Genomic DNA, 15,084 nt, shown 5'->3' on the forward strand with positions numbered 1-15,084 from the left:
AAAGGTTTGCTGAAAAAGTAGCGACAGATACTGTAGAGTGGGGCTGAGGTAGTAAAGGATGAGGAGGGACCCTTGAAACAGACAGAGGTCTCATTCACACTGCCCATATGCTCAGCTTAAACCAGTGTTGGGCTGCACTCACCCTTCTGTGTTTGATGGACTTTTAGAGAATATGGGAACCTTTCCAAGTGTGACAAATGGTTTCAAGCCTATGAATATCTATCAATACAAGTGACGTAGGTGTTGGCAAGTGTGCATGTTTTGGAATATACATGCATGTGATTGTACTTCATTTTTTTTTTCCTCTCTTCACAGAAGTGCCCAACCCAGATATGTGGGAATTAGGCCACATTGTTCACTAACATACTGCACTAATCAAAGTGCCGATTCTTGAAACAGACAGCTGTTGTCATGTGCCTTGATTCCAGTGGCTATCTGTCCCCGTAGCTGCCCTGCTTCATAGTCGGCCGGCTGTAGTTGTAAGGGGAACGAGGGTTAGAAGCGTCTACTAATTCAAACTCCTGTTAGAGCAGTGCTGTAATTCACAACATATAGCATATACTACCAACACACTGATCTAAGGTAAGATTTGTTTTTCTCTTCTCTTTCTGTTTTGTGAAGAATCCTTAAATTTGTACATGAATTGAATTCTACTTTGTCACTGAATAATAGTCCTATGATTTGGATAATACTTTTGTAACATACTCAAGGGTCCACTTTGGCATCATCATCTATGCAAGCATAGTATAGGTGATGGGTTTTTAAAAGGCATCTTGAAAGAGATACATGCATGAATCCTTCTTTCAATTAAATGTAGTAAATGTGCTAAAAAAGAAAAGAATTAAACAGCTATATACATTTCCTGACCTTTCATGTAGACCTTCCTGCATCTAGCAGATCTATGCTCGAGCTTTTGGCAGTGAGTCAGTCAAACTTCATTGGTAGAAGTGTAAACTCTGCTCCTTGCTAAATGTTTCACTGTCTCAAACCAAGTCAAGCAGGGGGGCACATTCTCAAAATGCCTCCTTGGGTCAAAATTTGGTAGATTACAATGACTAAATTTACACACGAGTTATTGTCCATCCATCTATTCCTGGTTCAAAGCAGTTGTCTGGGTGGGCTGAGGCAGAAACAATACCAACAGTTGTAGACCAACAGAAGGACAAGTTTTAACTGATTTGAGCCTACAGATTAAGCCTAAAGCCAGCAGGTGTTAGGGACAAGTGTAAAGAACACATGGCAGAAAAACAAGACAGCAGACATCAGGCTAGAGATTGGAAGAAAGATTTGAAAATAGTAAATGAACTATTCACAAACTACTGAATATGTCTTTAATCTTGTCTCTGGTCTTTTTTGTATTTGATCGTGAACTTAAACACTGAATCAAACATGATCAAACACGATTACAAAAAATGATCTTCTCCTAAAGTTGGGCTTACTCGGCAGTAGAAAGATGCATTTTAATGGTTAAACATGCAAAGAATAAACAAGAAAAGTTATGTTGTATTACCTTTTTTTTAAGCAAATTTATATGCAGATTTAGAATTAAAAACTATGTCTCAAGCAGTCCCTTCTCTGTATGTGGCCCAAAACCTTGAAATAACCTTTGACATGCCAGGTGAAATTTGCTGCATAGTTGTACATGCCTGGACTGCTTCACGTTTTATTTTGCTTTGCTTTAATCAGAGACTCAGAACCAGAATGCTCTAGATGACTGTTCCATATATTACAAAAAGTGATATTGTTATTTTCTCTTTATTTATTTTTGGTGCATTAACAGAGAGCCCCCTCCAACAGTATTTTGAAGAAAGCAATGTTTGTTTGTTGTTCTTTTTGCCTTTATTTGACTGGATAGCTGAAGATAGACAGGAAATGTGTGTGTGTGTGTGTGGGGGGGGGGGATGTGCACAATGCACATGGCATCGTGCCATCACTAACTGAGCCAAACCAGCACCCCACTGAGTACTATTTCTTGAGCTGGTGGCCGCAGAAGTATCACTCACATAACAGTTTTTAGGAAGCAAAGAGAGTTGTCAAAGCTCATTACAAAGCAATTTGTTGCCTGTTTCCATAACGCATCCTGGCTCAGAAGTGAGGGAGTGGTGTCATGAAAAGGAAAAGACGAGGCATGTTCAAACAAAGCTGTGCATTAGACAGCTTCACGGGCCGCTCTGTGAAGCCATGCATACATTCAACAGTTCTTTGCTACTTTGATGCATTTGTTGGGTAAAACATTAGAAGAGTAAATAGAGAGGAAAAATATTGGAGTATTTAAGAATAGGGAGAGCTTTAACCTCTAAAATACAAACAAACACACACACACAAACACATGGGCAGGGTTTGGGTCAGAGATCAAATGGCCCTGAACTCTCTCCCTTTAGGCTGAGGACATCAGAGGTCCCTCTGTGTGCTGCTCTCCATTTATTTTACCCATCATCCCTCATCAGGCTGGGCTGACCCTGCGACCCTGGAGCTAGGGTTACCTGTCAGTTGGCTGTCTATTCACAAGCAAGGGGCTTGATGCTGTGTCAACATTTACTCTGTGAGAAACGAGGAAGAAAAAAGAGAGGACTTTAGTTTAGTGTGGTGACGACAAAAGCAACAAATAGAAGAATGACAATGAGTTAGGTAAAAAAAAAACATTTTATTTTGAAATCATTTCATATGAATCTTTGTTTTCACCCCTGAACCCTCAACTATCAGGTAGAGCAGGGTCCTTTCAGCACTCTTCTTACACAAATGGCACGCATGTGTGATAAATTCCTGTTTACTTAGAGACAAAGATCCAAAGGAGCACAGTAAACAGATTCACACATGGATACCTACTGAGGGGTGCCTTCTAAAAACACTCCAGAAGCCCCCCCTGTGTGTGCTGTCAGCTATCAATCAGGGTGCCGTAAGTGGGATCCTAGTGTGGAGATGCTATCAGCCTTGCCTCGTATACACTCACACCACAGTTTCCCTTATCAGTGCTGAGATAACAGATCCCCTCTAACAGCCAGAGGTCTGAACCAGACACACACTCGCTTTCTACATCTCTCTGTCTCAGCTGCACTAGAGGCCACTTCATTTCAGACAGGGGCCCTCAAAAAAAAAAAACAGTCAATTTGCTCTAGTTCCTGTTTAAAATTCAATAAGTGTGTCGCTTATATTGCAACCGTGTGGTGCTAGCGGAGGCTACAGAGGGTGCATGCTCCTTCTGATTCTAATCTCTGATGTTATCAGCCCCTAGAAGAAACATGATACATGTCTCAGTTGACAAAGCTCAATGGGCATGAAATTCAACAAAAAGAAGCATGAAACATCAACCATTTCCTGCAACTGTACTTTTAATTATTTTGTAAACATTGCATTTCCAGAAAGACTAAATTGTTTAAGCTTTAGAGATTTAAAGAAAAGATTGGTTAAGAACTGTGTAGTTAAGCTGCTTTGTATTTAAAAAGTAAAAACCTGATATCAGATTTGATTTTTTTTTGGTATTACTGCAAAAAAAAAGAGCAGCTTTTCAAAGAGTTTTTATGATGGAGGTGTTATGATGTACATATGTGAGGTCACTGCTGTTATTTTTGTCTCAGTTTGGAGGACAGTGAGTTGAGGAGATAGTCCAGAACGTGGTCTGTTTTTCAGGCTTCCACCAGACCACAGCACACTGGGCCTAATAACAAAAACAAGCATCCCGGTGTGGAGCTGGTCCCACAGTGTGAGGACTTTAATGAGGAACATGTGGAGCTGCCCAGACACAGTCAGAGGAAACCCAATACCCCACTCCCTCTTTTCTTCTCACCCGTTCTTCTCCCTTCCCCCTCGTTCTCCCATTCTTTCCCCTAACTCTCAACATTTTCTATTGCATGGTCTAAAGTGGTTCATACGTATAGTGCTGCTTTTAGGTCCCCTGTTCTTGAACGTGTCTTTGTCAGCTATTTCTAATGTTTGACCGAGCCTCAACACACTTTTTTCTTAAATCCATAGAAACTGACTTTTATGCTCCATTGTGCTGGAACAAGTGACCCACTGTAAGCAGAAAAAATATATATACTGGCCTTGTTTTACTTGATAAACATGCTTGCAGCTCACCCACTCTGTCCCTTTTGGAGATTTAGTAGTATACACATTGCTGGCTCATTCAATGCAATATGTTCAGAAGGAAACATGGGAATAAAGAGGTCTTTCTCCACCCATCAAGCCTGACAGGAGTTTCTTTCATGTGCTGAATTCATCCTTAGCATCCACCTGGATCAATTAACTGTTTGCTTCAGTGGTCACCAGTCCTGCAGTGTGGAACCTCAGATCATTTAGACAGCACTATTATTGAGAAGAAAAAAACATGGCTATGATTTGTTATCTATGATTTTTTTTTTTTTTAAGACAGGCATTAGATATACAGATGCACGTCTGCCATAATTCATCAAACTAAGCATCTTTCTGTTGTTTACTTCCTCAGGAAATGTCCACACTTGCCCCAGAAGACAAACATCATAACAGGTGAGACAATCCTGCAAGGATTCATGACAATTTGCTGTTCGGAACATCCACACCATCAACAGCTCTCCCTTCTCCCCCTGCGTCACTGCTCTGTGTCCAAGCTGTCGGGAGGAATAAGAAGTGCAACATTTCTGAAGGGATTCAAAATATGACAGTAAAGCACAGTCATAAAGCAGATCAACCAAGCAAGCCTCCAAAATTAGCTGAACAAACAGAGTAAGGTAGAGCCCTCTGGGGAGACAAACTTGGCACACTGGACCCAGTGTGACTGAGGCCCTTCTGGCAGCTCCGAACAATCCAAACGTTCCACTTGGGTTGAGCTGTCTTCGTTTCCCCCTCCACTATATATATCAGCCCCACATCAACATGGGCCTGTGAAGACCTTTCACAAGACTGACAGGCCACCTGAATCACACAATTGTGTGGCCAGAGGAGCCAGCATGTGTATACGAAAACCAGTGATCCAATAACTGTCTGGGTTCACTTCTCTCTCATAAAGTCAGGAGGGAGGTGCAGAGGGAGACCCACAGTCAGCTACAAGCCAAATGCTCCAGCTGCACCAAAACAAGGCTTTTATTTCTAATCTCAATCGAAAAACAATGCTAATTTTGACCGTTGATTTTCTTAGAACCAATATTGTATTCAGTAATTGGATGGTGCATTCAAGTTCTTTATTTGCATTGCACAAAAACCACAACGTGTGGTACAGCTAACACTGAAGCTATAGGCTAGTGAGTCTCTGTGCATTGCAGATGGTCCGGCCTCACAGCAGCTGTGCAAATGAAAGACAGAGTGTCGTTGAAGCGGTGAGAGGGATGGAAAGTTGGCCACAAAAGGAAAAGAGTAACTCACAAGTTGCTAACTGAAAATGTAATGGAAAATTAATAGCACACTGAGATTTACTGGGGGAAAAAAATTGAGTCAGAGTATTTCTCTGAATGTTGTGAATAAGCAAAAAAGGGACAATTCAGGGACTAATGAGTTAGGGCAGGTAAAACATCACTTTGCAACCCCCACAACACCAGGCACAGAAAAGCATTTTTTAAACCTCAAATTGGAAAAAACAAAGTGATTCTTATTTCTCTGTTCAATTTGATCTAAAAATGCACCTGTTGCACCTTTACTGCATATTTACCAGCTATAGTCAGCAAGTGTATATGAGCAGTTGTAAATCAAACCCCCATTATTCAAGGACTTAGTCAGGAGTGAGAAAACAACAGGTGGGAGAATCCCCCTGCTTAATGCTGAAAACATTTGTCCTTAAGGGAGGGGGGGCAGGATCGCCTCTGAGTGCTTTGAAGTGCAAATCGTTTAAATTTTCTACTTTTGTGTTATAGTTCTGCATGGTGTTCTGCTGTAGGCCTACTTGTCACTGTGTTACTTCTTAGTTAACTGAATGCTGAAGTTGTACTCTTTACAGCATAAGGTGAGTTAAAATAACCCCTACACCCTTTTTCTTCAATCATAATCAGGGCAATTATAATTTCACACCGCCCCTCTTTTGTTGAGGGCACTTTTTCCACTGTCCTCAGCCCAGTAATTGCCACTACATGTAAATATCAAGTGGTTAGTGAATAATTAGGGTTTCATTGGCCAGCGAAGCACCTCTGGGCCCCCGTCTACGCTTTTTTTTTTTTTTAGACCCCTCCCCCTGTAGAGCCGCCCTGAAGACAGGGGCCCCCTTTTGACTGACAGCGCTTGGGAAGGAAGACGAATTCTTGTCTGATTTCCCCGCAGCCACAGCGTCGATGAGAAGCAGTCGAGGGACTCCATTCTAACTGAATGGATTGGTATGGGGAGAAGCGGACCACAAATCACGGCTAAGCGGCAGCTGTGGGACTGTATAACGTTGACCATGGTTTTACTTTCGCTGCTGTTTCGACCAGGTAAGCGGCGCTTTCTTCAATCCGTGCTCCTTCACTCCTCTCCTCGCATGCAAAGGTTGTGTCCCGCTCCCCCCCCCCCCCCTCTTAGGAATGGAGGTAAAGATGGAAAAAGTTCACTTTTTTTTCCTGGCTTTGTGTCGCTGAACTCTTAACTCTTTAACCCCCCTCCGTAGGCGTGTGGCTTTCTCCATTACTATGAGTTTGTAGTGTTTGGGTCTGTAAAGAAGGATAAATAGTCGCTGTTGGTGAAAGTATCCCGTCCTCTGTGGGGACAAAGTAACGTCCTGTAGCCTCTCCAGCCTTGCACCGCAGCTGCTAGCCGGGCAACACGAGTTACCGCACTACACGGGCGTGTTTTTAAAAAAAAAACCTTTTCAAACCCCTTTCACGTTAAAAAAAAACAAACAAATAAAAACCCGACACAAACAGTTTATAACCTACCGTCACAGTTACCACACTTTACATCACGCAGTCACCGCTTGCATTTAAATGTTACACCAAGTTCTGTGAAGTTACGACTTAGCTTCCAGCTAGCACACATCGCTAACAACTGTTGTCCAGCATCCGCAAGAAACAACCAGAAGAAAACCTCGGAGCAGAAAGTGACTGTCCCGCTGAAATCACCAACACGATTTTAAAACTTAGTGTGGCCATTAAAGTGTTTGGCGAAGCTAGAGGGACCCATGATATATTCAATATTAATGCTTCAATTATTAACTTTTGTTAGCTACCAGGCATGGGGGTCCCACTCTTTTGGCCTCGGAGCGTGTTGGGCAGAAACCCCTTCACCAAACTCAGGACAAAGTTATATTTGATTATAGTTCAGATTTCATGTGTTAAAACAAAGTTAAATTACTTGGACCCCACATTTGTTGTGATATTTACTTAGGAGTTTAAACAACCTGTTGAATGTGTTTGATCTAATATACATACCCTCTGGGGAAACAATCAAATGTATTTAAAATGTAAACATTGCTGCTTGTTTTGATGTATCTGCAATGTTAAAGACACCTGACACCATCTGCTTATGGACAATATACTGACATTTATCAGTGTTTGACCTACACTGCTGTTTAATCCCTTATGCCAAATTATGATCAGACACTTCAATCTAAAAAAAAATTGAGGTAATAAAATTCAGGGTTATTCATGAAAAAAATTCAAACCAGCGTATTTTAATGCAAAAGATAATCTTGTAGAATCATGTGAACAAGTAATAGTAAATTAGCATTAAGAACTTTGTGTAAAACATTCATTTCAATTGGTTTGGTTCTTTGTAATGACTTTGACTTTTCAATTCAAAGTAGATTAAAAAAAAAAAAAAACGTTTGTAAATGTGTAAAAAATAGATGCTGTAAAGTATACAGGAATACACAAGTTATTGTTGGTTATTTCTTACATATGTAATACTTTGGTATCAAAAAAAATACATGTATCCAAAGAATAGGTAATTATTTTTAACTTAAGTACATTAATCAAACATATGTGCTTTAAGATAGTTGATGTAACATCAAATGCCATCTCAAAGTGTCAATAGCAATGTTCAGAATTACATTTGAGCAGACCGTGGGTCCAATACATTTTTGAAAATATCAAGTATTCAACTTTTTACATTGTCTTTGTCTCCTGCTCCATCTCAATTCTACCAGTCTAACTCACTAATACAAATACTTGTTGTGTGGTCACTTTTCCTTTTGTTTTCCCATCATGGCCCCTCACACTTAATGATAGCCCGTTAAGTGCTGGAACATAAAGAGCCTTTAGGGAGATGCTTGGTTGTTGATAGTTGTGCAAGCAGTGATTGTCAAAAAGTGTCAATCACAACAGATGTATGTGACCTTGCAGCGAGGCAGCAGAGCCCTGCTTGAATTCAGGGGAGGGACGTAGAATAGTTTTTGGTTTGACCTCTCACACTCCGTCTTGGTTTTATCAATGCTCAGGTTGAAGTGCAGTAACTTTGGGAAGCATTAATCATCTGTCATGCCCCCTCACTGCATCTGACATATATGAAAGAGACGGAATTGAAAACATTCATGTGCACTGGTGTGGAATCTCCATGCTTATCTTGTAGTCTTTGTCCAAGCTTTTGAGAGATTAGACACAGATTCAAAGATTATTCTGTTGGTAAAGAAGAGCAGTCTGTTGCATCTGATCTTGGTTTTGCAATAAATGTGATGCATGTGTTGATGCTGGCTATTGATGATGGAAAATATATCCCCCCAACTCCAGTTTGTATCCGGAGTTGCTGAACAAGTGTGCTTCTTTGTGATACGTGGGCATACTGTGATACTTGAGGTATGGGGGCAGTTCACGTTAGCTGCTCCCATACCCAGAGCCCCGTCGCGCAATGTAGTTAGTTTAATGGACTTCAATTACCTCAGCAACAGCCAAACCACATTCAACACCCTGAGGCAAACAGGTTGGTTTCCTCCTACAGTGAGGGTATGTGCTTTATCTGTGAGGACTCGTTGGGGGAAAATAAGTTTTGATTGACTCTGACGCTCAGTGTGGGAACATGGCCTCGTGAGCTGAGCTTGCAGAGTTGGTTTATAATGGCTCTCCTGACTGAGCTAAACTTGATAATGACTCTGCTGCTACCTTGCAAACTGTAGTGAGGTAATGTTTCATAATTATTAGATGAATTATCAGATTCCTATTAGGATGGAACTAGTTTTTTGGTCGTGTTTGTAGATCTAGGCAGCATCATTATTGCGCAACAAAAAGTGACCGATGAACGTCAACAGAAAAACATTTTTAGTGTTTGTGAAATGATTTTACTGTAAAAATACTGATGATGATTGGATTTGTTTTGCAGCTCACTGCCAGCAGTGCCGAATCCAGCGCTGTAATGCAGAGTACGTGGCTTCTACCTCACCCTCTAGTGGTCTGCAGGATGATGTGGCTCTGGATGTGGACTACTGCATTGCCCTGCGGGCCTATGCTCTGTGCACACGGCGGCAGGCACGCAGCTGCAGGGGGGACCTGGTCTACCACTCAGCTGTCTTCCGCATAAAGGAGTTATTCTCTCAGCATAACTGCTCCAGTGACGGACCCACCTCCTCAGCAAAGGTCCCAAGCACATCTCGGCCAGTTGTGTCCGAGCTCTGCAACTACGAGAACCGTGTATTGACATCCGGCTCAGGCGGTCAGCAGAAGAAATACGCCCACTGTGGATTATTTGGAGACCCGCATCTGCGGACTTTCCGAGACGAGTTTCAAACCTGCAAAGTGGAGGGGGCGTGGCCTCTGATTGACAACCGCTTCCTGTCTGTGCAGGTGACCAATGTGCCTGTTGTGCTAGGATCCAGCGCAACGGCAACCAGCAAGGTAATGATGAGCTGAGAGTAAATGCTTTTAGAGATATGTTAGGTGACAGGAAATGTAACTAATCATTTAAAGGAGCGATATGTAACTCCAACATGTAGTATTTAAAATTGGTACTTCAGTCCAAATTCAAAACATTGGATTGAACGGTCTCTCCCCCCCCCCCCCCCCCCCCACCCCCTCCTCCCTAGAGTCATTACCCACATGGGTTGCCATGTTGCAGACACAGAATCTTCAGTGTTTAGCCAGCTCTGCATTGGTAACCCTTTTTTGTGTTCTAACCTTTCTCCGTTTTTCAAAAGCGTCTCCAATATTTACCCTCGATTTTCCTCGTTACTGGTCATGGAGCTTATTAGAAAAAAGCAGAGGCTTTTAGGTCAGGTAGGTTCAGTTGTATCCAAACCAGTTTGCTTGCCCGCTTCCATCACCACAACACCTGTTTGTTTCATGGGTGGCCAAATGGAAGTGTGGGGGTGCCTTAAAACCGCCTACCTTCTCTGGTCAAAATACTGGCTGCTGCAATGTTATCGGAGAAGCCAGCACTTTAACATAGCATGTTTCCTTAATGGCTGACGATACAGTTGGGTCAAATTATGATTTAATTAGGTAGATATCTTCCAAATTGCTCCTTTAAGTTATTTTTCAAGCAATAAAAGGCCAATTATTTATTGCTTTTTTAGATTTTGTCTTTCACTTTTTTAATTTAACAGAAAATTGGTAAACTCTTACTGAAACTCCTTGACTGAAGGGAATTCATGATTTTGAAATCCAAAAACTTCCTGGTTCTACTGAGGGATCAAGTACAAGTGATGCACAAAATGATACATAATAGTTCATTAGACATAAGACACTTTATTGTCATTGTATGCAATACAACAACATTTTAGTGGTGACAAATTATTCATTTTTAGCAAGAATTCAGCAATGATTAAAGTAAGCTTAAAACATATGGCTTATGTGAGCAGTGAGTTTTTATGCCCTGGATTTGTAGCTAAAGTAACGCCAGAAGTATCAAACATGTGAAGTTAATAATCATTCTTTGGTGCCTCTCGAGTCACCAGCATTCCTCTTGTCAGGGAGCTCCTTCAGATCTGTGAGTGAGCAGAGAGAGGAGGGGAGTCCTTCAGTGGTGTTGAATCACAGACATGCTTGAGCGCTCTACCTTTAATACATGGGTGGTCATATGGTAGTGATTAACGCTCACAAGATTTTCCTCCATCACCACGATCTGGAATGTTTTTTCACCCCTCTGGTCAAATAATTAACTGGCCGCATTTTGTGTAAATATGGAGTAATGTGGAAAACTAAAGTAATAATTGGACAGCGGGAAGGGTTTTCAATTCTGCTAATTGAATAGGTTAGTTTTGCACCAATGATCACAGAACATACTCAATTGCATTTTGCTGTGTGTTGTGCATTTTCAGCTAAATGCAAACCTGTAGTTTGGGTATGTCTTTGCCAGCACCTGCATGCCCCTATCATACCTATGAGTTGTTTTCCATGGCCAGACTAAAGACAGGAAATCATCCATCAAATACAGTATCCCTGCAAGTGTAAACTTAACCACAGTCACCGCTTTGTAAAGAAACTTTGAAGGAATGGAAGCTAGGCCCCATTAATTTTAAGCTCAGCTGGAATTCAAATCACATTCATTTAGTAAGCACGAGCACTGTCAGGGAAGAAGAAGGGTTCAAATATGCATGGAGATTCAAAGCCGTGATCAAACGGTGACGTTACAGCGCATATTCATGGCAGACTTTTGGACTATGACCAGTTAGTCCTTTGTTTAGTAAAGAGAGAACAGGATTAATTCTGGTTCGTATGACAGTTATCTCTTTGGGTGAAAACAATCTAGCGTCATTGTCAGAAACCTTTTCTGTAAACGTTTTAATTGGCTTGAGGGAAGAAAAAAAATCACCATTTAAAAAGACCAGTGTGAGCCTTTAACACACTCTACACAGCCTCCTGCTCCCATCTTGTGGCTGTAAGTGGTACTGCTCTTAGTCATAATAATTAGATTCTTTGTTGTTGTGCATCATTACTTTTAAACCAAGTGCGGTCGTTTGATGTTATAAACCCGTGTCTTTAATGAGAAGAAGAATATTGAATTTATTACACAAAATAAAAAAACTGTTCTAATTGTTTCTGTTTTTGCACTAAAACAACAAGTCCAATTCCTTGTGTGTGTGTAGAAGTAATTCCCAAAATACCTGATTCTGATTATTATTTTATTTTTTTCCCCCATTTATTTCAGATCACAGTGATCTTTAAGTCGTACCACGGCTGTACGGAGCAGAAGGTGTACCAGGCCACCACAGAAGATCTGCCAGTGGCATTTCAGGATGGTACTCGCAGTGGCGGCGAGAGCGGCAGCCTAACCATAGTGGAGCGTGGCGGCTCCGGAGTGGGCCGGCAGGTGAGGATACAGGCCCGCTACATCGGTACCTCTATCATTGTCCGCCGTGTGGGCAGCTACTTGACCTTTGCCATCCGCATGCCAGAGGACACACTGGACTTCTCAGAAGACAATGGCGGCCTGCAGCTCTGCCTGCACGGCTGCCCACGCAACGAGCTCATCAAAGAGCACACGCTTGGCCGACAAAGCCAGCAGCCCCGCCTGCAGGGCACCAACACAGAGCATGGTCCTCTGCGGCCCCCTCATCAGGTGTATACAGTTGAGCGGGCCACTGCGAAGTGTAGAGAGACTCTTCAGGTAGAGGACGTGTACTTTCAGTCCTGTGTGTTTGACTTGCTGACAACAGGAGACCCTGAGTTCTCTATGGCTGCTTATGGCGCTCTGGAGGATTTAAAGGCGCTGCCGCCCAGTAAACTGAAGCAGAACTCCCCGAGGACTCCTCGTCTTCACAACCGAGGGGCGTCAAACATGTCGGCAGCATCAGCAGCCAGCAGCTCCCTGCTTTCACTCCTACTCCTCACTCTGCTGCTTGTGTGAACATTAAGTAATCTGGGATGACCCAGAAGCCCATCTGGTAGAGTGCATGCCTTTTGCACATTACAGTGTCCCATGTTCAATTCCAGCCACCCCTTTTACTGCATGTCATCCCTTTTTCCATTCCCACCTGTCTCCATCATAATGCAGAAATGCCAAAACAAATCACAATTAAAATAAATGTTTAAAAATAGAAATATGGAGACAGACCATGGAAGCATTAACAGCTTGAGGAAAGAGTGATCTGAGCTCAGACATTACATTTGAATTGTTTTTTTGTTCGTTGTTCAACGGGGGTGGATTTGTGAATGTTGTGAACTTTATCAGTTTTGTTATTTGAAGGATTTTACCATCTCAACAGATGGCATTTCTTCACACTTCACATAATCTGTGGAATCATAAATAGGCCTAATCATATGGTCCAACATTTTCACATACTGTTATTTGGTTTACAGAAGTCTTTTGAAAAGTTAAACTTGTGTGTGCGCTGACAACAACGCAGCTGAAAATAATTTTATTTCTTTATTTTTTTGTAAATATTTCATGCACAACCTTCAAACACTACACCGTGTATGATGCTGCATATGTAACTCCACTACACATAAGCCGTTTCTGTGCAAAGCGATGTGGCTTCCAGATCCTGTTTATTCCAGGTAAAATCCAGCACTTAATAGTTTCAACAGCAAGTTTTGTGTATTTAAATGTTACCTCTTTATCTACTCCAAATCTTGTTCCAGAAATTGGCTTGCTAAATACACAGGATCCAACAACTGTATGTAAAAACTACCTATCCATAATATATGATGCATCATTTCATCTCATCTTCTGTGAAACACTCCTTCTTCAAGCTGTTTGTCTTTTAAGTTTTAAAGGAAAAAACGCAAATCTTTATATAATAATATATTAAGAATGTATATACGTGTTTTATATTGTGTACATTTGCCTGTGTATAGATGTTTTAACTGTAATTTGTTTTACATTTGTTGTGTTAAGTAGCTTATTTGGAGTTATTGTAAAAAAGTTAAACTAATATGTGTTGTGTTGTATCTGTAATTTTCTGTATTAAAGTGTTGGACACTTGAGAACAATGTCTACTTTTTTTGTCAGCCTTGTACCTGATGTCTTACAGAAGACTGTCGCCCCTTATGGTAAACAAATTGAATATTAGAAAACTTGTATTGTTGCATACAAACAAGGAATTTTAAAAGGACTAGCACATAACTTCACATTTTCCAATCTATATGCATGCAATGCCTCCTTTGTCCTGTTGGGGTCCTCAATCCATGAGGTGTAAGAGCTCGCAGTATAAAGACAGTTTTGACAGGCTGGCTGTGTAGCTGTAGGGATCCACAGTATGTTCTCAGTCCCCTGTGTAAATGTTACCTCTGAGTGCTGAGCTGGCTGCTGCCTTTGCTCTTGTCTGCCAGAGCGCTGCAAGGATCCAAATTGGATTTAGTCTGTGGTTAACACCAGGTTAGAGTCAACACACGCGCACATACACACTGCTAATATTTGCACTATATGAGAACAAAAGCATGCTGATTAAAAAGAGAGATGTGATCACTTTATATCTCCATCAAAAATGCAATTAAGAAATCAGTGCACTCCTTATGAGCACATACAGAATTCATGCTCTATAATTAGCAGATGGAGATTTCATTTGTATATTGTATGAAGTTAAAAGTGTCTCTGCGCTTGTATTACTGTGTCAGCATGTTTCATCACACATGCAATCACACTTAATCTCTCCATGTCCCATTTCTTGAAATAGAGACAGAGCCACAGTCAGCTGTGGGGTTTCTGGCCAATGAAACGTGTCACCATTTTCAGTCATTATGTGTGAAGCACTTTCGTGGCCTGAATCAGGTCCTCTTCGGGTGACTCCATCACCTCATTCTTGATATAAGGAGGACAGGAGAGAGATGAAGAGGGATGATGAAAGAAATCGAGGTGATTCTGGTTTGATGGTAAAAACTCTCACAATCTCTTGGATGCAGTCATTTAAAATGAAGTAAAGATACAGTTACTGTATATACTGGAAAGTATACACAGTATATAAGATGTACTTATCTGAGGCTTACCATTTCATCCTTCTTTTCACTTTGTCTACAAGATTTCAGAGGCAAAACATCATGTTAATATAGTTACACATTAATCAATCCATTTGTGTAGCACCAATTCATAACAAATGTTATCTCAAGACACTTTACGAAAACTGCAGGTCTAGATCGTACTCTTAATATTAGAATTCACAATGCTATTTATGCTAATGATAATAGACGTAAGACTGAATATCAACAGTTGTAGCAGTTGGAATCAGGGGGGTCCATAGCAGCAGGCCATCAACACCAATGATCCAGAGGAACCTATGAGACAAGAGAGCTCAGGAGCTCCCAGGAAGATATACGGTAAGTAGCTTAAATGGTACATGAAGATTTACAG

General features: G+C 41.3%; 1 protein-coding gene across 1 annotated transcript; it reads left to right on the plus strand.

Moving 5' to 3' along the window:
* Positions 1-469: 469 nt before the first annotated feature.
* Positions 470-13,730, plus strand: rgmd (RGM domain family, member D). Its single transcript, XM_020632058.3, has 5 exons — positions 470-582; positions 4,442-4,482; positions 6,220-6,368; positions 9,184-9,695; positions 11,947-13,730. The coding sequence occupies exons 2-5, from the start codon at positions 4,445-4,447 to the stop codon at positions 12,643-12,645; spliced, it is 1,398 nt and encodes a 465-aa protein (XP_020487714.2). The 5' UTR covers positions 470-582; positions 4,442-4,444; the 3' UTR covers positions 12,646-13,730.
* The last annotated feature ends 1,354 nt before the right edge of the window (positions 13,731-15,084 follow it).

This window comes from Labrus bergylta, chromosome 6, assembly GCF_963930695.1.
Source record: "Labrus bergylta chromosome 6, fLabBer1.1, whole genome shotgun sequence".
NCBI classification, from domain to species: Eukaryota; Metazoa; Chordata; class Actinopteri; order Labriformes; family Labridae; genus Labrus; species Labrus bergylta.

Excerpts from the sequence above, each read along its gene's own strand:
- rgmd (XM_020632058.3), top strand. The coding sequence starts at position 4,445 with ATGTCCACACTTGCCCCAGAAGACAAACATCATAACAG. Across the intron at positions 4,483-6,219 it reads GAAGACAAACATCATAACAG|CCACAGCGTCGATGAGAAGC; the intron begins GTGAGACAATCC and ends ATTTCCCCGCAG. Across the intron at positions 6,369-9,183 it reads TTCGCTGCTGTTTCGACCAG|CTCACTGCCAGCAGTGCCGA; the intron begins GTAAGCGGCGCT and ends TTTGTTTTGCAG.